Source organism: Acomys minous, assembly GCF_964271855.1.
Source record: "Acomys minous genome assembly, chromosome: 4".
NCBI classification, from domain to species: domain Eukaryota; kingdom Metazoa; phylum Chordata; class Mammalia; order Rodentia; family Muridae; genus Acomys; species Acomys minous.
The window spans coordinates 92,385,757-92,408,535 of NC_140486.1; the positions used below are offsets into that span (position 1 = coordinate 92,385,757).

At 41.2% G+C, this 22,779-nt stretch overlaps 1 protein-coding gene across 7 annotated transcripts in view; it reads right to left on the bottom strand.

The window, feature by feature from the left end:
* Positions 1-5,025: 5,025 nt before the first annotated feature.
* CCL20 (C-C motif chemokine ligand 20) overlaps positions 5,026-22,779 on the bottom strand; it is a 144,253-nt gene continuing 126,499 nt past the window's right edge. For 3 of the 7 annotated variants that reach the window (XM_084778962.1, XM_084778961.1, XM_084778960.1), the window contains 4 exons: positions 10,814-10,884; positions 6,835-6,949; positions 6,096-6,173; positions 5,026-5,498 (listed from right to left, as the gene is read on the bottom strand). In XM_084778962.1, coding sequence (XP_084635088.1) covers positions 5,477-5,498; positions 6,096-6,173; positions 6,835-6,949; positions 10,814-10,880 — 282 coding nt within the window. In that variant the 5' untranslated portion in view covers positions 10,881-10,884 and the 3' untranslated portion in view covers positions 5,026-5,476. Of the gene's footprint in view, positions 5,499-6,095; positions 6,174-6,834; positions 6,950-7,995; positions 10,748-10,813; positions 10,885-22,779 lie in introns of those variants that run through there. The other 4 variants (XM_084778964.1, XM_084778963.1, XM_084778958.1 and 1 more) reach the window with 3 other exon arrangements.

Here is a 22,779-nt window from a genome sequence, read left to right on the forward strand (position 1 = left end):
GTCTTTTTAGATTCTGAAACATTTATCTTAAGTATCCTACAAATCATACTACAAATTTGTCATATTATCCCATCGAAATTTTAGAAAGCATTCTTTTTGAGAACTCTTCTAATTAAGAAATTAACACATGTATAGTTAGTATATGTATATACTATTGAATTCATTAAGACAGATAAAAGTTGCTTGTTAACTGACAGTTTAAAGGTTTTAAAAATTATTTTGATTATTTTTTCTCCATTTTATTTCCTATGCATACTTATTTTCTCATAATACTTTGAAATAATACTACACATTCTGATGTTTTCTTCTGTATGTTCTCACATGTATCTATATGTATTTGAACACGTGTCTGATTGCTATTTCACAGAAATCAACAGGCTGACACTGTTGCAGGTGTTGGGAATGCAATGGTGAGCACGTAGGCTCTTAATAAACTTGTCATGGTGGGACATGTTCAAGAGACCAGCTTTTCAATGCATAAATAAATAGTTACAGGTAATAAGCATGTCAGGCATGACAACATCTGGGTGCCTTCCAGGAGTCAGGAATGGTTCTGAGGTTAAATTCATTTCATCCTTCCCATTTTTTTTCAAGTGCAAAGATAAAGACCATGTATCTACTTATTAAGAAGAAACTATGAAATAGATAAATAGGAAACCCTACTGAGGTCAGGTGGCCAGAAAAGCCCACTCTTGGGGAGACGTTTACTTGCAAATTATAATTTAGAGCAGTGGTTCTCAACCTGTGGGTCCCGACCCCTTCAGTGCCACACAATCCTTTCACAAGGGTCACCTATCAGATATCCCGCATATCCGAATTTTACATTATGATTCATAAGAGTCTCAAAATTATAGTTAGGAAGTAGCAACAAAATAACTTCATGGTTAGGGGTCACCACAACATGAAGCACTGTATTAAAGCCTTAGGAAGGTTGAGAACCCCTGATTTAGAGGCTATTGTGGGGACAACAATGTGAAGTCTGAGTAGTTTAAAGCTGTGGGTGAAGATCTTTCTCGTTGCCATGTACAGAATCATGCTGTGTAAATGAATGGGGTCAGCTCAAAGGTACCCACAAGTTTCCTGCAGCTGGACTCAACTTCAGGCAGGCTACTCCACATACGGAATTCTGAGGTTGACCTCTTTCCTTGGAGTATTTACATTAGTGAACTTTCTTTGTGGGGTTTTCTTCTCTGTCCCTTTGAGATGTACATTTTTGAAAAGCCATGTTTTACAACTTAGGTATGACTTTCTCCAGGACCTAAGAGTCAGCCTTTGAAATGTAGTCATCAAAACCAGGAACGTGGTACTCTAACTGTTCTGTGCTGCCGTTTGGAGAACAGAATCTTGTTCTAAGATGTAAAATTCTTTCATCATGAAGTTAGGATGAATTTGCCCTCCTATTGGCAAAAGCCAATCAACAAATGCAGACTGCCTGGACCACCATACCTCAGCTCTGAAACATATTTCTGTCCTTTGTCTCAGCAAAACGGAGTCCAGATTTGGTACTGACTTCTTTCCCCTACTGTTACAGTTTTGTTTAATTTTGTCCAGTGAAATCTTTGCTCTGACAAGTGTGTTGATGCCCAGCCAATTTGGAGGACCACGGATTTACTGCTGGACCAGACCACAGTAAAGGAACACAGTGACCCACAGTCACCTGAGCATCAAGAAGATGAACAAGAGACACAAGAAAACCACTGAAGTGTGGATGTAGCACAAGGGAAGACAGCGGTCAAGGATAAGGACAGGAAATTGATTCAAAGTTGTTTTCTGGGATTCTGACAGATGGGCTAGGGGAGGAATCAAGAAATTAGAGAAGTGTACTAAATTAAAAGAGAAACAAAGCAGATGTGAGCGCCAAGCAAAGTTGGTACCAGTGAATTTAAATAGCAGGAAGGTAGCAGTGATCCTGGCCAGGTGCAGAGCTTGTCACTCACCACAGGAGTGCATTGTTTGGTTTCACTGTCTCAGGCACAAAGGGCTTCCTTAAGATGACCACTACCTCTTGCAGCTCCCACTTCTGCAGCATAGGCTCACACACACACACACACACACACACACACACACACACACACACACACACACAGAACCATGTGCACATACCCTCAAACATACACACCCAGTAATGTCATGAACAAAAGCTGTGGTATATAGATGTTGATTTTCTACCCATCAGTGTTAAACACATCCTCACTCACTTGGCAGTGTTCCTTGTAAATCCTAGCAGGATGTACAAGGCCCAGGTAGAACTCCTGGCCCTTCCCTTAACTATCAAAAACCCTTCTATGAGTTTAGGAAATGTCTCTTTGTCCTTCTTAATTGCAGGATAAACACAGGATTTAAGGGTTTTGTTGGTGGGGTTTTTGTGGTTGGTTGGTTGGGCTCAGGGGAACAATATTTTATACCTTTGTTGTAAAACAGGAAACATCCCTTTACTCAAATTGACATTGGCACCCACAGTGACTCATGTGCGGGCAGGTTCTACCATCCAGAGAAAGTACAGCTAACTTTCACAGAAGGGCAGGGAGGAGGGCAGGATGTGTCAGGCCCAGGCAAGGTCAGGCTAGGCTGTGCAGGATGGCAGAGGAGCAAAACCAGGCAGACGGGGAGGAGCAGGCCAGCTCATGAGTGAGTCCTGAGGGTTGAAACCAAGGAAATAAATCCCTTTCAACATGAGCTGTAGCATCTTGGGCCAGATCAGATTGGGCCCAACCCACCAGATACAAGGAGCCACCACCGGAACTGGGTGATGAAAAAGGGTGAGGATGTGGCCACAATCACAGTAGACGTTATCTTATAAAAGATGACAATGCCACAGGATCTACTTAGAGGCCATATTTCATTGGCATTCAACAAAATCCCAAAACCAAGGTGGTGTTACTCATTAAAACCAAGAAAGAGAGCTTTCCAACTCCCCAGCACCACCCCAGGATATGGGAGAAAGTACAAACATGCAAATACACATAGTGATACCCTTGGAGTGCTTCATCATGCCAGCCACTGCCTTGATGTGGCCATAAATTGCTCCTAAATAACTCAAAGAGTTCACATTAGGAATTGAAAATCTAGCTGGGTGGTGGTGGCGCACGCCTTTAATCCCAGTACTTACTTGGGAGGCAGAGGCAGGCGGAGCTCTGTGAATTCGAGGCCAGCCTAGTCTACAGTGGAGTTAAAGATCTGGTATCAATCTTGGACTATGGAAATGGCTGAGTGTATAAAGTGCTTAGTAGGAAAGGATAGGGGCCTGAGTTCGGAGCCTCAGCACTCACATCAAAGTTGGGCCTTTCATTACCCATAGTCCCCTTGCTGTGAGGCTCAGGCAGGTAGATTGTCCTGACTTACCAGGGAAGTCTAGGCCAAATCATGAACTCTGACCACCCAATGAGAGATCCTGTCTCAAAAAACACGGTGGAGAACTAGAGGGGAATGACACCCAGTGTTGACCTCTGCCTTGTCTTTGGCTGAGGTTTCATTATCGCTCACTCTTTGGAGCCCCTGTAGTTCCCATTTGTTTCACCTCTCCTTCCTCCATTACCAGAGACCCAGCCTGCCTTGGCCTTTTAAGTAGTGCCCTGGCTTCGCACGGTCAAGCTCAAGCCTCTACTTAGGAAAGGTAACAGTCTTACTTAATCTGCCATCTCACATCCACTTCACTTCTTGCACACATTCTCCTTCGCCTGATATTGTTGCATGGGTGCATGACTATGACTGACATTTCAGGTGGGACAATTCTTCATTGTGCAGAAGTATCCTATGCATTCCAGTAGGTTTAGCATCCTTGGCTCCTGCCCACTGAATGCCTGTGGGACCCACCTTCAGATATTGTGACAACTAAAACATGCCCCAGATGTTTCCAAACACTCTGAGCTGCCCCCCTTTTCCAACTGACTACCTCCTGCGGGTCCTTCCTACCTCACCTCAAATGTTGAGCTGAGCCACGTGGAACTGCTTTGGTTATAGTCCAGAATCATAGAATTAGCTATTTAATATGGCTAACCTAAATACTCTATTCTTCTAGAAGCCCTCCCTAATGATGTACAAGTATACCGTATGACAGTCTGTATTAAAGTGCTTGTTGCCATCAGGTATTGTAATAGACAGGCTACTTGTCATTTCTCACCACATGGCTTAACCCTAATGAACTATGAGCAAGTTACCAACTCTTTCATCATCTCATCTCTCTAGCACTTGACACAGTGTCTGGCACATAATGAGACTAATCCTGGGCTGGCTGAACCAACGAACAGGATGCTAGGCATACTTTCCCTGATGACTCAAGGTTATATTCCTGGGCATGGAGATGCCTTCAGGACATATTGGGCCACTTATTTTTTGGCTTTTCATCAAGTGACCCACCTCTGGGCTGCACTGTGTGCCTGTGTGTGTGTGTGTGTGTGTGTGTGTGTGTGTGTGTGTGTGTGTGTGTGTGTGAGCTTTGCTTTACTGCGTCATAATGACTGCCGCCAGGGGAAGACCATGTGGAAGCTCACCAGTGAGCCTCCAGAATGATGCCATTCTCTCAGAATCTCATTGCTAGATTCTCTCTGGCAGTAAGCATCTTAAGTCTCCCCTTCACCTACTAAGACAGTTAGGTTCTAGGGCCCGGCGTTCCTGAGTAGTCATTTCCCTTCGGAAAACTGCTTAAAGCTCGGGACCTTAGAGACATGCTCCCAGCAGAGATGAAGAGTGGCTGATAGAAAGATGAAACAAATGACTTCTCCAAGTATCTTCTAAATGGTTGTTGATTTTTCTATACATACAAAGTGTGTGGTTCTATTTATTATTTATGTTTCTATCAATAAACATTAGACTATAGGTCTCAAATATAGGACCATTCTAATTTGCGGGGGGGGGGGGGGGCAGGGGATGACTTCCAATTACAAATATTCAACCTTTCTGTGTAATCAATACAGATAAAGCTCAAGCCATGAGGGGAAAGCCAGGCAGATTTCAATGAAGATACATATCAGGAAATATTAAACATCTTCAATATACATCTTAATAATATGCCACTCCATCAACAAGTAACTTTTCAGTTCTTTTATTTTCAATATATTCTCATTATTATTTTCTGCCTTATAAGGTAATTACATCAATTTAGAGACAATTAAATACACAGAAGAAAATTAAATATTTTACAATAGCTTATTGCTTACAAGAAGGTCCATATAATCTTATTCCCTTAAACATGACATTATATATACCTTATACTAAGTTCCCTCTCATAGATTGTGGGACATCAACATTAAATAGCTAAATATAGAAAACCCAGATCTATAAATAACATAAATACAACTCTAACACGAGCTTAAACAAGACACACTATGATGCAATATGAATCAACTTCATCCATTGGACAAGTCCAGTGGGACACAAATCAGGTCTGTTCAGTGATGTGCAGGTGAAGCCTCCATCCCCAGTGTGATCATTTCCTCCTTGGGCTGTGTCCAATTCCATTGCAGAAAAGCATCAGTTTTTACATCTTCTTATTTTTTAGTCTGTAATAAAAGAGGAAAAGTTCCTTTGCATACCTTCAATCTCATCTCAATATGAAAAGCAGTCCTTATTCGAGTCTGAGAAAGGATGGCCTTGCCCAGCACAACTAAGCTAGTTTATGTCAAGAACAGGGTATGAATACTTATCTAGAGTTTCTAAGTTCAGTATATCTATGGTACAATAATGTTAGGTGCCATCTATGGATAAAAGGCTACCCTACTGATGTAAGCCAGAACCACTGGTCTCTTTTTAACTAAATTTATTTTTCATGGTTTAGCATCCAACTAAGTGTGAGGAAGTCTATAAGGGATGTAAAGAGGAAACGTGAGAATCAGATAGCTAGTGCCTATCAGAGGCAAAGGGAAGTCTGCTACATCATGTGGGACAAGTCATTAAGTTAGAATAATCACAAACATGATGATGGTATTGACATGTAAGTACAAAATGCATCCTGTGCTTGCATTATATACCTCAAATTCCTCCTTCAAAAATTCGATGTCACTAGACTGAAGAACTCCAACAGGCCTGTGATCCACCCTCTGCACCCTGCTTTCCCCTATCATTTGGAGAGAGACTGTTTGCCCTTCGGCGATCCATACCTGGGAAGGTTCATGGCTTTTTTCACCCAGTCCTGCTTTGGATCGGCACACACGGCAGTTTTCTTTTTTGTGTAAAAACTGAAAATCAAAAATTAACATGTTCATTTGCATTCAGTAAGCATTTAACAGTGTATATTTTGCACAGACCGTGCAGCGAAAGCTTCCCGTGCTAGTTGAATGTTCTACATACTAAACATTTGGCTACAGAGATGAAAGGAAAGGGAAAAGGCTGATAATAAGTCCTGAGAGAAGGAATGGAAGGGGCTCCATTTGACTATCCCCACAACATAACAGATGACTACAATGGCAGAAGAGAGAATCCCAGACTTGTCATTCGATGCTGCCGTGCTGGAGGCTTGTAACATATATATACATGGTTAGCAGCTTGTATTATTCCAAATTATAACACCCTATATGAACCATGAGTATTTTAAGTGATGTTCTAATTAGCCCCATTTTCTAGTAGAAATATGCTTGTTCCAAAGATGTCTTCCATGTATCATATTCAAGAAGTTTATTCTAAAAAGGGACTCCTGTCCTATGCAACATTTACTTTTTCAAAAAGTAAAAGCTAAACTTCTGATTTATTTTGGTCCTACTTAGACTCTGAAGTACATATAAAATAAAACTACTTTTTTCCGTGCATTGTTTCTGAATAAAATTTCAATATGTTAAGAAATGTTTCTGAAATTTCCACATATTGCTGTAGTAAATGAATTAAAGTTTATGAACAACTTACACGATAGCATTGATGTCACAGACCTCGCCAGCCTTCTGTCTTGTAAAACTCGCAATAGCTCTGAAAGGAAGAACCCTCTGTGTGTACCGAAGGCAACAGTCAAAGTTGCTTGCTGCTAAAAGAAAAGTAAAAGGTATTGAGTCCGCAGAAATGAATTGTTATGTCTTTGAAACCTAGGTGGGGTCTTGGACATCCAGTTGAATATAGTTCCCAGTTATCATTTTTAAAAATGGTGTGCTGTGATGTTTTGGTTCAACTAACATAGTTTATAAGCCCATGGCTTCTCTCGGATCTTTAATAAGAAAATATTTCATTTCAGCTTGTCAAAATCCCTCAAGAGTACCCATGCTGATCCCTGTTACCATCACTTAAGTATAAGATCTTCATAAAGAAGCCTTTCACATTCAGAATATAGAGGGAAGTCAAATTTCAGTCTGCCCTCTGGCTAGAGCAGGCAGAAGTGAAATCACAAAGAAAATATGATTTTCTAGGAACTACGAAGAAAATTACAGAGGGAAGCATAGTCATTAGGAGGCATGCCAAAGCACTCCGGAACTGGTTGACTTTAAATCCTGTTCATAAAGTCCACCACGTGTTTCCAGGCATGCACCTGTTGCAGATAGTGACATAATAAAGCAGTACGTGGGCACTCCTTGGAGTTAAAGTGTAACCGGCTGTGAGGTGCTGGATAAATGTTATCTCAAAGTTGGAGAACAATGTCCTTCAGGCCTCATAGGGACACTGAGGTCAAGTGTCACAGTTGGAACCTTAAGGGTATGTTATGAACTTTACTAACATTACTTAGTTGTAAGGTTAAAAAAAAAAAAAGGCTGGAAGTGAAAAGTTCCACACATTTCTGAGTGACCACATATCCTGAAAATGTCACACTCTTGCACCTCACTCTCAGAAATAGTACTAGGGCCTTGTCCTGAAATTCAAATGTCTCTAAAAGCCCATCCATCACTCTGTGCCTCTGCTAGGATTGACAGCAGAGAAGACACCTGGTTGCTAGCATCACCTCTTCCTCAGTCTTACCTATGAGGCAAACAGGCTTTCTTATACATTCCTTAGCAGGCTGCTATCCACAGGGAAGCCTAGATAAGCCCGAGGGGCCAGAAAAGCCTTCAACTGGCCTGTACCAGCAGAAGGGGCCACACTTACCTTCTGACTGGCTGCACAGGTGAGCTAGCAGCACCCATGCCAAAGCAAGGAAGAGCAGAGGCTTGCCACTACAGTACATTCTCAGCTCCAGCAGTGGTCTGCTCAGTGTCGGGTACCCAGTGCCCTGTGAGTGTCTTCTGCTCCAGCAGCAGCCCTACTTATATAGCAAAATATTGGGAAGGTACACAAGAAGGCGTGTTCTCACCCGGGGTTTTCCCCCATTGATTAATCGGCCTCATCATGTCATCACAGGGAAAACTTCCTGTCTTTCCCTACTGTTGGGAAGGTGTGAAGGTCAGGTGGGGGCTGGGGAGGGCTAGGAAGGAGCGAATCCTGTTAATTCCTCTGGGTGTAGGAAGAAGAAATACAGCTCAGACTAGTGATCCAGAAATGGCACCTGGCCAGGTTCAGCTTAATCTCTTTCTTTCTCTCTCTCTCTCTATTTTTTTTCTATCTAAAAGAGGCGAACAGCCTCTGACTGGGAACATTTCATAGTCCTATTGTTAAACGAATTTCCTTCCCACAGCCAGCCCTAGAGGGGAAAGATCGGTTGGGATGCCCGGCATGCTGCAACACATGTTTGTGATTACGCGAGTGATATTTAGCAGTCACGAAAAGACTCTGAATAGGGGGAAAGCAGGAGGGAGGGAGGAACAGGAGGTTACAAGTGACGGGATAATAATTGAGTTGTAATCTGAATAAGTTAATTAAATTTAAAAAAGAGAAATCATTCTTTAAATCTAAAAAGGAAAAAGAAAAAAAGAAAAAGAAAAGTTGCTCTCTGTCTTCCACAGCTTTAACAAAAAGTCAGGAGAGAAAGTTTCCAACTCATTCTGTGAGTAGTACAATGTTGACTGACAATAGTGAAATGAGAAAAAAAAAACTTCATGAAGAAAAAAAAATACTACAGGTCAGTACATCATGAAAACAGACACGAAAGGGGCTAGAGAGACTCAGACATTAAAAGTGTGTATTGTTTTGCCGAGGGCCCTAGCTCAGTTTCCAGCACCCAAGTTGGGCAGCTCACCTTTACCTCCATCCACAGAGGAATCCAATGACCCCTTCTGGTCTCACAGGTACAAGAATAATATAAATCTCCTTTGAACATTTTACAAAGGAACAGACATGAAAGTCCACCACAACACACTAACAAACTGAATCTAACAACTTATGTAATAGGCTTACTTAAATGTCACACTTAAATGAGATTTGTTATACCAGCCAAGTAGAACATTGTCAACCTCCGAGGGTAGGGAACTGAAGGATGACATTCTAATGCTTGCTCATGATTAAAAAAAAAATACTCAACAGTCCTGGAGCCATAAAAAAACTTCTCCATCTGATAAGGTTGGTCTGTGAAAACCCCCAGAGTTAATGTCGTGTTTACAGTCTAAAGGCTTAGTACTTGGTCCTGAGGGCACGAGCAAGACAAAGCTGTCTGCTGTCACCAGTTCTATTTAGCACTGTCCTGGACGTGCAAGCAAAAGTAGATAAGCACAAATACAGGGAAGGAGGGAGGTATCCAGACAATAAAGGAAGTAGAAACTGTATTAATGTGCAGATAATATGAGCTTTTACATGAATAATCGTTTTTAAATCCTCTAGTATTTAGAACTGATAAGCAAGTTCATTGTGGTGTAAGGGTCAAGCTCACTGTACAAAATCAACTGTACGGCTGTACACTATCGGTGAATATTCTGAACACATGAAGAAGAAGATCACTTTTCAATGTCATCAAAAAGAGTGAAATATAAGCTGGTGGTGGTGGCACATGCCTGTAATATCTGCACTTGGAAGTTAAAAAGAATAAAATGGCATACATTTGAGAAAAGGGACCAGGGAGATGGCTCAGCAGATAAAAGCATCTCCCCCTGAGCCAGACCCACAGAGTGGAAGCTGAAAACCATTCCTACAATTTGTCCTCTGACCTCTGTTAGCATAAGCACACACTCAGAAACACATGTGTAGTAAATTCTTTTTAATTTGACATAAATAAAAAAAAATACTAAAAACTAAAAAAAAAAAATTAAACAATTAAGAACAGCTACATAAATGGAAACATACTCCATTTCCACAAGATTTAATATTATTATGATGGCCCTATTCACTGAATTTATCTGCAGATTCAGCACAATTCCTATGTACACTCAAACAAGCTTGTTCATAGAACTAGGAAAAATACGGTATTTAAAATAATATGAAGTGTAAAGGGATCCTGAATAGCCAATATGATCTTGAAAAGGACAAAAAACGAATGGGACGACGGCTCACAGTCTCTGACACCAGCCCTTACTGCCGAGCTGCACACAGTAACTGAGAAGTGGGGCTGTGCAAGGACAGCTGCGGTCAACTGCAAAGAACTGAAGCAGATCTGGGTCCTGGGCTCCTCCTCAAACTAAGGCACCAGCCAAGGAGAATATAGGCAGTAAACTTCGAACCCCTACCAAGACCTAGCCGACGGACATGATATTCTCCACCGTTGAGTGGAGAGTGAGATCTGACTCTCACACGAACTCTGGTGCCCCTTTTCTGACCACGTCCCCTGGATGGGGAGGCCTGACGGCACTCAGAGGAAGGATAGCAAGTTACCAAGAAGAGACTCGATATCCTAAGAGCATATATAGGGGGAGGAGGTCTCCCTCAATCACAGACATAGGGGAGGGGAGAAGGGGGGAAGTGGGAGGGAGGGAAGAATGGGAGGAAACAGGGGAAGGGCTAACAATTGAGAGGTAATACGAATAAATTAATAAAAAAATTACAAGTAAAAAAAAAAAACAAAGAACTGAAGCAGAGAACTTAATTGAAGCTAAGCCTTTACCTTTGAAGAATGGATTTTTGCTGACTCTGACAACGGCAATTGATGAAAGAAAGTCTTCTCCGTACATAGTGCTAGATAGTCACATGAAAAAAAATGATGTCACACTCACAGCATATGCAAAATAGCTCAAAAGGAGTCACGGGCATAAATGTAATTTTAAACTATAAAACTCCTAGAGGTAAACACAGAAGTAAATCTTCCTAACTATAGATTAGGCAATGGCTTTTATATATGGCATCAAACACTCAAGTGATGGGGTAAGAAAGAAAGAAAGCCAGAGAGAGGGGGGGGGGGCGGTAGCAAGGATGAATACAAGCAAAGAGCAACAGTGCTCTTGCATAAAATGTTACTGTGTACCTAAAGGAGCTTTATATTTTACAAAAAACTAAGAACCATTCCAATTTATATATATATATATAGAGAGAGATCACTGACAAAAAAAAAAGAAAATATTTAGAATTATAAGGAATGTTATTTGTATCCATAATAAATGCAAAACTTTAACAATTAAATAAACAATCTGATTTAAAAATTACCAAGAAAGTGGACCAGTGAACTAACTGAATGAGTTAAGGTGCTGGCTGCCAAGCCTATTTACCTGAGTTTGGTCCTAAGAATTTACACTATGGAAGGACAGAACTGACTTGCACAGATTGCCTTCTGACTTGTGCTATGCCACATGTGCACACATGTGCACATATGCACTCACAGCTGCACAGACAAAGTAAACATATTAAACGTTTAATTATTTTTTTTAAATGAGCAAAGTGCATGAGTAGCTGTATCTCCGCGGGGGCTCTGTAAACACCCCAGAAGCACGTGCAGAAGTTTAAGATACTCAGGGCTCTGAGTCACTCAGGAAATGCAGATCCAAAGCCGCCATAACATACCACATCACACCCACCAGGATGGCTACGTCACCAAGACCAAAAGCATGAGCTGCCGATACTGTAGGGAAGTGGGGACCTCACACATGATTACTGGGGGGGGGGGGGGAGATGAGAAATGGAGCAGGGGATGCCTGGCAACAGTTTGACAATTCCTCAAGTGGATAGTCATAAAGTTCACCCAGCCATCCTATCCCTAGATGCACCCAAGAAAGTGAAAACACATATCCACACAAGGAACTCCATGGGTGGCTGTGCTCACAACAGCTAACGGGGAGAAATAGCTCAAGTGTCAGTAGATAAATGCAAAGAAATACTAGCCAGTAACCAAAGTTAAGGAGGCAAGAGAAGCAATGAAAAGCATGAGCCTTGGAAAGCACTGCCCTACGTGGAAAAGCCCATGCTCTGAAGACTACCCACATTCCATTCCTGCTATGTGACCTGTTCAGAAATAGCAAGTCAGTAAGACTTGAGGGACAGAAGAGTGACTGTCCAGGGCAAAGCTGAGGGAGTGGAAGCCGAGTGTGGGTGAGTGCTGATGAATGTGTGCTCTTTGGTTCTTCTTTATCAGGACAGTGGTAATGGCCACACAGCCTGGGGAATACACTAAAACACACCAGCTTAGCTGGTGGCTTTTATGGCATGTCAATTGCCATATGTCAATAAAGATGGCAACAACAAAGATTTGCCCTGTCTACCTGTGTCTCATGCCTGCCCCAGCTGACAGAACCTCTTTCTTCTCTGTCACTACTCACGGGTCCTCTCCCCATCTCGCGTCTAAATGAATTGGCAAACATAAAAAAATAAATAAATAAACGGGACAGAAAACATATATCTGTCACTCTAAATCTAACCTATTTCATGTAACATGATGACTCCCAGTTGCATACATTAGCCTGCAAATGTCATGATTTTGTTTTTATTTATGGCTGTGTAAAATTTATGTGATGCACACACATACATGTAACATTCTCTTTACCTATTCACATCTTATGGACGTCCAGGCTACTCCCATTTCTCAGCCATCATGAATAACAACACATCATTGAACATGGTACATAGATACATATATTTCTGTGGTGGCACTTAGCATCCCTTCTATAAAACCAAGAGTGTATAGCCGGGTCACATAGTAGTTTTGTTTTAGCTCAGAATTTTGAAATTAATTTCCCCCTAGTTACACAAGTTTGCGTTGTCACCAGTGAACAAGAGTTCTCTCATACCCTTTCCAGAATTAGTTGGAATAACTTGGAATGACACTGTGCATTTTTTTTCTCAATCTTAGCCTGGATGACTGGAGTGAGAGGGAATCTCAAGGTAGTTTTGATTTGCACTTTCCTGGTTACTAAAAATATTGAACATGTATTTTAAATGTTTATTGGCTCTATTTTTCTTTTTAAAAGTAACTTTGATTGAAGTTGTCCTTTGACAAGTAGCTATCATTGGGATTTTTTTTCCTTTGGTTGGCTGATTTTCATGTGGGCTGGGGGAAGTCCTTGAAATTTATTCTATTCAAATAACTTAGACACAATTGCCACAAGTCCTAATTTCTGCACACAGTGGAATCTCAGGAGCTTTCTTCCACTCCCTCCCCAAAAATAGACAGGTATCTCTTTCCGTGGAAGGAGCTTAACGGTGTGCATATACAGACAGCTGAAAGCTGATGGCTGCATTCAGTGTAATCACCTCTAAAAGCAGTATGTGCCACATACATAATGCTTGGAACATTAACAGAATTGCTAGCAAAATGATCCTAAGACTTGCATGACTTCCTCCGGTTTCTGTGATAGGGGAATGTTAACTTGGCGTGTAATCAAACTGCGTGTCCACCCGATGTTTTCTCTGTCTGGTGAATTTCCATGACACATCTTAAGAAGGAGGAAGTTCCTTTCAAAGCTGCATGGGTTGTGCTCTTATCAGATACAAGACGGTTTACTCTGGAATATACTATGAAAGCAAGGACACGTGATGTTTGATTCCTACTGAGGGGAGCTCATTCCTGGGGAAGGAGACCTGTGACTGACAGTGTGGCCCACCATAAAGCCTGGAGAATCCTGCCTCAGAGGGAGATCAAGGACGGTAGCAGAACAAGAGTGATGTCCCCGTCTCCTGCAGCAGAGGAGGCGTGTCTGAGCTTCAACTTGAAGGGAAGCTTGAAACTTCCTCTTCACAATGTCAAGTTCAAACATTGTCATCCTTCCTTCCTGGTCATCAAGAAACTGCAAACTTTCAATTTCTAATCTTTCAATGAAAAGATTCAACATGCACACTGGGGTGGGGTGGGGGGACTCCAATCACATGGAAGCAAATCTTGCACTCCTCCTAGCTAGGTGACTTTGAAAGACAGTAGGAAACTGACTCTCAGATCTCCTTCTCATAAGAGGGGATAATAAAATGAAATAATTTCATAGCACATTATAGGTTTTCAACAAGTATTCTCCTCTACCTCCCTCTCCATTTCTTCCTTTCTAGACTCAGGATTCATTTCACGTCTCTTAACTCCATGTAACAACATAGTCACACAGCACATTCAATGCTTATATGATGGTGTGTCCGTAAGATTATATGGAAACAGCAGAAATGTTATTTTCTAGTACTTCTATAGCTATCACAACATCCTATTCACACTCATGTGTTTGTGATGATGCAGATAACGAAAAGCCTGCTGTTCTGATAGTACAAATGATACCACATACAGCTGTGTGTGGCGCAGGAGACTTGATAATAAAATGCTACTGATGTATGTACTTACTGTACTCTAATTTTCATTAAGAACTACTTCCTACTTATATGAGGAAAAAGAGAGAAGAAGAGAAGAGAGGACAGGAGAGGAGAGGAGGGAAGGAGAGGGGACTGCGGAGGAGGAGAGGAGAGGAGAGAATAGAAACTGTAAAGCTACCCAATCTTTACTAGGTACTTCAGAAGAGGATATTGCTGCCATGGAGAACAACAACTCCATGGTGCTATTGCCCCTGACAACCTTCCAATGGGCCAGGGTACAGAGGCAGAATACAGAGACATTGCTGATCCTGCTCCAAGCATAGGTGCTAGGGTTTGGATGTAAAATGTACCCCATGCCCACGTGGTGGTTTGGATAAGAATGGCCCCCATAGGTATGTATATTTAAATGTTTAGGGAGTGGTACTATTTGAAAGGATTAGGAGGTATCGCATTGTTGGAGGATATGTGTCACTGGGGGGTGGGCTTTGAGGTTTCAAAAGCCAAAGCTGGGCCCAGAGGCTCTCTTTCTTCTTGCTGCTGACAATCCAATGCAGAACTCTCATCTCCAGTACCGTATATGCCTGTGTGCTGCCATGCTTCCCCCAATGCTGACGATGAGCTAAGCCTCTGAAACTGTAAGCCAGCCCCAGTTAAATGATGCTTTTCTTTAGAAAAGTTGCCATGGTCACGGTGTCTCTTCACAGCAATAGAATACTGACTAAGTTACCCCATAAACTCATGTGTTCAAACACTTGGACCCCAGCTGGTGGCTCTGTCTTGGGAAGTGGCTGAACTTTTGAGCCCATGATCCAACCAGTAGATGAGGGTTTCTGGGAATGGGCCTTGAAGATTGATAACTGTTTCTGGTTTCACTGTGAGCTTTCTGTTTCTTGGTGTGCTAAGATGTGAACAAGCCATGCCTCAAGTTCCTGCCACTACAGAGCCATTTCAGCTGCCATGCCTTCCTGTTATGATGTACTATGTCCCCTAAAACTGTGTTTCCAAATAAATTCTCCTCCCTTCAGTTGTCTCTGTCAAGAATTTTTGTCACACCAGCAAGGAAAGTAACAGATACAGTATGTGTTCAGATAAACCTGGTCCCATTGTGTGAGAACCACTCCCAGGTGCTATGAGACCAAAGACAAGAGACAAACACATCCAAGGTCATTCAGTGGGCAACTTATTGGGCACTTGCTAATGGTATCATGGTTCTTGTGATAGAGGAAGCCTAGTGGGTTCCATAACTTAAGTCACAATATGAGGATTTATAAAGCACTTTAAAAAAAAAAAAACCTCCTCGAATATGTAATGTACCTGGTTTATCCCAGACTAATATCAAAGAGTCAGACATATGCCTGGTGCCAGGGTCCAGTTGCAAAGCTCATAAACTACTGTTATAGACTTTGTCTATTATAGTAAACTGGGCAAGTATTTGGGGAATACCAACCAGGTTTACTCTAAGGGAGTGGTGAAAGTTAGGACTCAAGATGGCTGCAGCTCACAGAAGGGGAAGTCAGAGTAGGTAAATGTGCATGCTTGTGCCTTGCCTGTTCACAACTAAGTTTTAAAATGGAATAATAATAATAATAATGAAGAAGAAGAAAATAATGTTATATCTCTGCACAGTCTTATAGTGTCTTTGTGTTTTAGGCAATGTTTCTTTACCAAAGTTAAAAGGTTTTAAAATGTAAAAGTTTATAAAGTAAAAATGCCATAGTGTCTAAGGCTACCTTATTCCTGAAAAAAATGAAGTATTAGTATACAGCTCTTATAAACTCTGCCCAAGTGTATGGTGATGACCTAGGCCTTCACACTCTTCTGCCACTCACTTACCTGGTGGTAGAGCAACGACCAGCCCTGTGAGCTCCATTCATGGTACCTGCCTCTTACAATTTTATCATCTTTTAATTTTTATAGCATCTTTTTATGGTACCTGGAATATGCTTAAGAACACAAATACTTGTCTGCAATAGTCAGTAAAGCCAGATGCTGTGAGGGTTTATAACCTAAGAGCGACAGACTGTGCTTAGAGCCAAAACATATAATCAACTATACATCTGAATTTGTGTAAAGACTCTCTGTGTACACAACAGAATCTCCTAACTATGCTTTTCTCAGAACCTAGTTTCATTGTTAACAAACACATGACTGCACTTAGACTCATTCATCTTCAAAATCTTACTTTAGTTTCAAGAGGTGTCCCACAAAAAATAAATCTCAGTATCTGCTCTGTCTACTTGAAACAAATATGATCATAATAACGTATACCATGACATGTGCCTCACGGCTATAAAATTTAGTACAGAAACACACTGGAAACCATAGGTTTTCTTTTTGTCTTGAAAACAACTATGATAACATTGGGTAGTATTTATGTGTTTTCTGTCTCTGAAAATGTAGCCTTCATACTAATGCTATCATTTCTTTTACAATATTAGTCTTCCTATGCTTTACTTTCTCTTTTATTAAAGTAAAAAGATTCATATGGATACTGTTATGTTTTATAAATGAGCATTTCCCTGTTACTAGAAAGACACATTTGCTGGGTAAAGAAAAGAAAGAAAGGGAAAGAAGGAATGAAGAAAGGAAGGGTGAGAGAGAGAGAGAGAGAGAGAGAGAGAGAGAGAGAGAGAGAGAGAGAACAAGAAAGAAGAAAGACAAATCCTTCAGTCCCAACCTAGTCTATGACTTCTCCATAGGCCACTCCTACATTTGTGATGCATGGTTCTTTATTGTCAGAATAGCCCTATGCATTGTAGAATGCTGAGAGCCATCACATGCCTTCTAGTTATAGCAGCCACCACTGCCTCCCACCTCCAACTGTGACAAAATATCAACTGTTACTAGAAGAGCAATTGCTCTTTGCAAGTGAGACCCATAATCTCAAAAGAACCACAGTGAATATTTTTTTTGTATTTTATTGGATTTCTAGTTAATTTCTTTTTAAATATTATATCCTATTTTTAATCAATATTTTGTAGGTTTTTTTTCTCTCATACTAAATATATTTTTAATCAGGGGGGTCTATAAACTATGCCCTATATACAAACTAAATGACGCTCACCTCTTGTTTTGTGCATAAAGCTTTATTGGCACACACCACATTCTCTTGCCTCAGCACACCTATGGTAGAGATGAGTACTTGACATGGACTGAGTGGCCTGAAAAGCATAAACTATTTACTACCTAGAGTCTCCCACATCCTGTTCTAGAATGTTGTTGTTAATGAACCACAGCATTTGATGGTTTAGGACCATCACTTGGGGGAGTTAAGCTCTTTACAGGTTTTGCTACTACAATTTTTTTCAGGTAGGCATGTAACCTTGTGTGCTCTCTGTTATTCATGTCAAATGTATAATTTTGGGTGTGCACTCAAGAGTTTCCCTGGCTCAGCATCTCAGACATAAATTCTTTGGTTCTCACTATCACTTATACACAAATTTCAGATGTCTGCTATCAGCAGCACCCAGACCACGTATAGCTCTATGAGTATCTCTCTCCTCCTCTTTTTCTGTTTCTGTCTCTGTCTCTGTGTGTGTGTTTCTGTCTCTCTCTGTTGGGGACAGTAGGCCATATGGCCAATGTTCAACCATTTTGTCCAAGTCTGCACCTTTAAGTTTCTGTTTCTCAAAAAGCCCAGAATAGCAAAAACAATCCTATACAATAAAAGATCCGCTGGAGGAATCTCCATACCTGATCTCAAGTTGTACTATAGAGCAACAGTAATTAAAACAGCATGGTACTGGCACAGCAATAGGCTAGTGGATCAATGGAATCGAACTGAAGACCCAGAGATGAATCCACACACATTTGCTCACCTGATTTTCGACAAAGAAGCCAAATCCATTCAATGGAAAAACGACAGCATCTTCAACAAATGGTGCTGGTCTAACTGGATGTCTACATGTAGAAAATTGAAATTAGACCCCTATTTGTCACCATGCACAAAACTCAAGTCCAAGTGGATTAAAGACCTCAACCTAAAACCACAGACATTAACCCAGTTAGAGGAAAAAGTGGGGAAGAGTCTGGAACTCATAGGCACAGGAGACAACTTCCTGAACAGAACACCAACAGCCCAGGCCTTAACATCAACAATTAATAAATGGGACCTCATGAGGCTGAGAAGCTTCTGTAAGGCAGGTGACACTGTCAAGAGAACAAAGCGACAGCCTACAGACTGGGAAAAGATCTTCACCGACTCTTCATCTGACAAAGGTCTAATATCCAAAATATATAAAGAACTTAAGAAATTAAACACCACCAAACCAAATAACCCAATTGAGAAATGGGGCGCAGAGCTAAACAGAGAATTCTCAACAGAGGAATATCAAATGGCTGAGAAACACTTAAAGAAATGCTCGACCTCCTTAGTCATCAGAGAAATGCAAATCAAAACGACACTGAGATTCCATCTTACACCCATCAGAATGGCTAAGATCAATAACTCAACTGACGCCTCATGCTGGCGAGGGTGTGGAGAAAGAGGAACACTCCTGCATTGCTGGTGGGAATGCAAACTAGTACAACCACTTTGGAAAGCTATCTGGTGCTTTCTCAGAAAAATGGGAATAGGGCTTCCTCAAGACCCAGCTATTCCACTCCTTGGAATATACCCAGAGGATGTACTACCACACAACAGGGACATATGCTCAACCATGTTCATAGCTGCCTTATTCATAATAGCCAGAACTTGGAAACAACCTACGTGTCCCTCAATAGAAGAATGGATAAAGAAACTGTGGTACATTTACACTATGGAATACTACTCAGCTATTAAAAACAAGGAATTTCCAAAATTTGTGGACAAATGGATTGAACTAGAAATTGTCATAATGAGTGAGTTCACACAGAAGCAAAAAGAGCTAAATGGTATATACTCACTTATATCGAGACACTAGTCCAAGGTGTACGTCCCCATGAAAAACTGTACCTACCAGAATAGTGGGTAAGAGGGGAGGACATCCTATTGAAACTTTAGGTGGGAGAAGCCTGGGAGAAAGAGGAAATGGAAGGATCCAGTGGGTCCTGGAAAACTATAGGCGAGTCTGGGCCCTGGGGTCCTCTGCAAACTGTGGCGACAGCCAAGGAAAAAATAGGCAGTAAAAACCTTGAACCCCTACCCGGACTAGCCGATGGACATTCTCCACTGTTGAGTGGAGAAGGAGATCTAACTTTCACACAAACTCTGGTGCCCCATATTTGAACATGTCCCTTGGACGGAGATGCCTGGTGGCACTCAGAGGAAAGATAATAGGTCACCAAGGAGAGACTTGATACCATATGAGCATATTCAGGGGGAGGAGGTCCCCCTCAGACACAGACTTAGGGGAGGGGAGGGGAGTAGTAGGGGGGAAGTGGGAGGAAGGGAGGAATGGGAGGATACATGGGATGGGCTAACAACTGAGATGTAATATGTATAAATTAATAAAAATGTATTAAAAAAAAAAAAAGTTTCTGTTTCTCCCAGAGCTTGCCTTTTACCAGAAACTAGCTGACCCTGTTATGGTTTAGCAGTTAGACTAGACAAAAATATAGCAAGATATTCTGTGTAGCAGAACGTTATGACCCTGCGTGGAATTCCCTGTGTTCTGAGATCTCCTGCAGCTGGGTTGCCATAGCAATATGCTTCCCTGTCTTCTGCCTTATGAAAACTGCTGCCTGAAAAATAAAAGTTTGAGAGCTTGATTAATATTCAGACTTGCTCTTTTTTTTGTGTGTCTTGTGTTTTGTCCCTCATTCAGGTGATTCTCCTCCTGAGCTGTAGTCGAACCCCCACTGGTCGGGGCAAGTGGTGCCTAACATGGGCATTCTAATGCCAGGTGGTAGTGGTATACGCCTTTAATCCCAGCACTCGGGAGGCAGAGGCAGGTGGATCCCTGTGAGTTTGAGGCCAGCCTGGTCGCCAAAGCGAGTCCAAGACAGTCAAGGCTACACAGAGAAATCCTGTCTCAACAAAACAAAACAAAACAAAACAAAAAAAGCATTCTACCACTGAGGTATACTCTCTGTCCCCAGGGTTATCTCAGAGGAAAATCATGGAGAGTGCAAACAGTTGTAGAATCAAAGGGTCTTTTGCCCAGAAAAGCTCTTCTAACCCCTACTGGTCATAAATACTGTAAGTACTTGAGCTGCTTTCTGCCCAAGTGTCAGGAGGGCTTTTTTTTTTTAATGCTACTTTGGTAGCATTGGTTCCAAAAGTGAAAATACATGAAAGTTGTTGAAGTTGCCTGTTACATCAAGTACTAGCTTGAAGCCAGTGATTTTCAGTGAGATTCCATATAACCTACATTTATTGGTTTTTTTTGTAGTTGATATTTTTTATTAAAATGTAATTGCATCATTCCCACCTTCCCTTTCCTTTTTCTAGCCCTTCCTATATACCATCCTCTCTTGCTCTTTCCCTCTAGCTCTCAAATCATGACCTCCTTTTCTTTACTTGTCATATATATGTGTGTGTGTGTGTGTGTGTGTGTGTGTGTGTGTGTGTGTGTGTGTGTATCCTAAATATATAAATACACCCTGCTGGTTTTGCTCAGTGTTACTTATGTGTATATGATCTCAATGATGAGCACTTGGAGGGATGTCTCTGGGCAGAACTCTTTCTCTCGCTCTTAGCATCCCTCAGTTGCCTGTAAACTACATTTCTACTCTGGTCACATCATGGGGCATTTGTCTTTCACTTTAGTAGATGTATAAATAGGATTACTAGTTTACTGTCTGCCTGTTCACTAATGTCATTTATTACACTAATTTCTTGGCCCTCTTTATGGCTGTTCGGATGAATTACAAGTGCAATTAAACTGTTCTTATCCCAGTTTTTTTTTTTCTTCTTGAATAGTGCCAAACTATATAGTTCCTAAAGGAGAAAAGCTTGGAACCCATCTAGATCAATGCCTTCCTGCTTTGACATTAAGGTTATAGAAGTCAGAGAGACATGGAACACTTCCTGTGTAGAACTTGAGGATCAGAACTGAAGCTCCTGGCCTCCTCCCTAGGTCAATGTGTTATTCCCTACTCCCTCCCCAAGGGTTTATTACCTAATTGTGGAATGGATTACATTACTACATGTCATTAACACACACATTAACCTAGCTACTTTCAGAGAACAACACACACTGTAGCTCTTATTCAGGCTTAATCATAAATGACATATTATCAAACAACTAAATAAAAATAGCATTATGCACCTATAGTCACAACTTCTCAGGGGACTAAGATGGGAAGAGAATTCCAGAACAGAAGTTACATATCAGCCTGGGTGACATAGCAATTCCCTGTCTCAGAACAAGTTAATTAAAACTAAATTAAAAGGTTGCACTTTCAGAAAGGATGACAACTGTATGAATTACTGCAATGACTATACTTAAAACAAAATAAACTTCTTGATTTTTTTTTTTTTTTTGGCATTTTAGTTTGTAGTCCCATGGAAGCACTGAAAATTTTAGATAATTTGGTTATGAGTTCATCTCAGGAAGCAAGAAGACACACAGGAAAAGAGATGAATAGCTTCCACTGGGCTATGTGGTCTTGTGCACCGTGAATTGAATTTTACTAGAACCTTTTGAGGAAAAAAAAGTAAATAGTTATCTTGGAACTGGATGCTGAAGGATGAGAGTCAGCAGTCTATGTGCTGGCTCCACCCCTTCATTAGTGGAGGATTTTTGTGTGGGCTGTAGCCTCCCTAGTTGTGTTCAGTGTTAGGAGAAGGGCAGTGCTCCAACATTCTCCCTCAGCTCAAAATGGAACCAGTAGCTGAAAGGAAGGCACCAAGAAAGAGCAAGCCATTGCCGGCGTGGGTGTTGGCAAGGGCTCAAATCAAACCTGCAGCTGGAAGCACATTATGTGTGACTCCAGAGAGGCATACCGACTACAGGCATCTCAAGAGAATTCTTTAAGAGTGGCTTGTTTAGGGGCAATTGTGAATAAAACAGACATCCTGCGCATTCAGGCCAGATGATTCCTCCAAAAGCCCCAGAAGGATAACTCAGCTCTCTGGTTTTACAAAAGACAAAAACAACAACAAACAAACAAAAATCTGCCTTCTCCAGAAAATAACGCCTATCCATGGGCTGTTTTCTTGTGATTCATTTATTCTGAAGGAAAATAGTTGGCCCATAAATCCATGATGCCACAAGACCACATAGCTCAGGGGAAGCATACTCATATGCAAATTCAAAGTGTCCCAATTATAAGAGTTACCAATGACTAAAAATGTTGTCATTGCTATAAAAGAGAAAGTAAAAAAAAAAAAAATCACTCTTAGGATGTTCAGAGCTGAGGCATGGAGGGACTTGCAAACATCTTGAAGAAAACACAACAATAAAGGCTATCTTTGCAACTTTTCATACGTTCCTT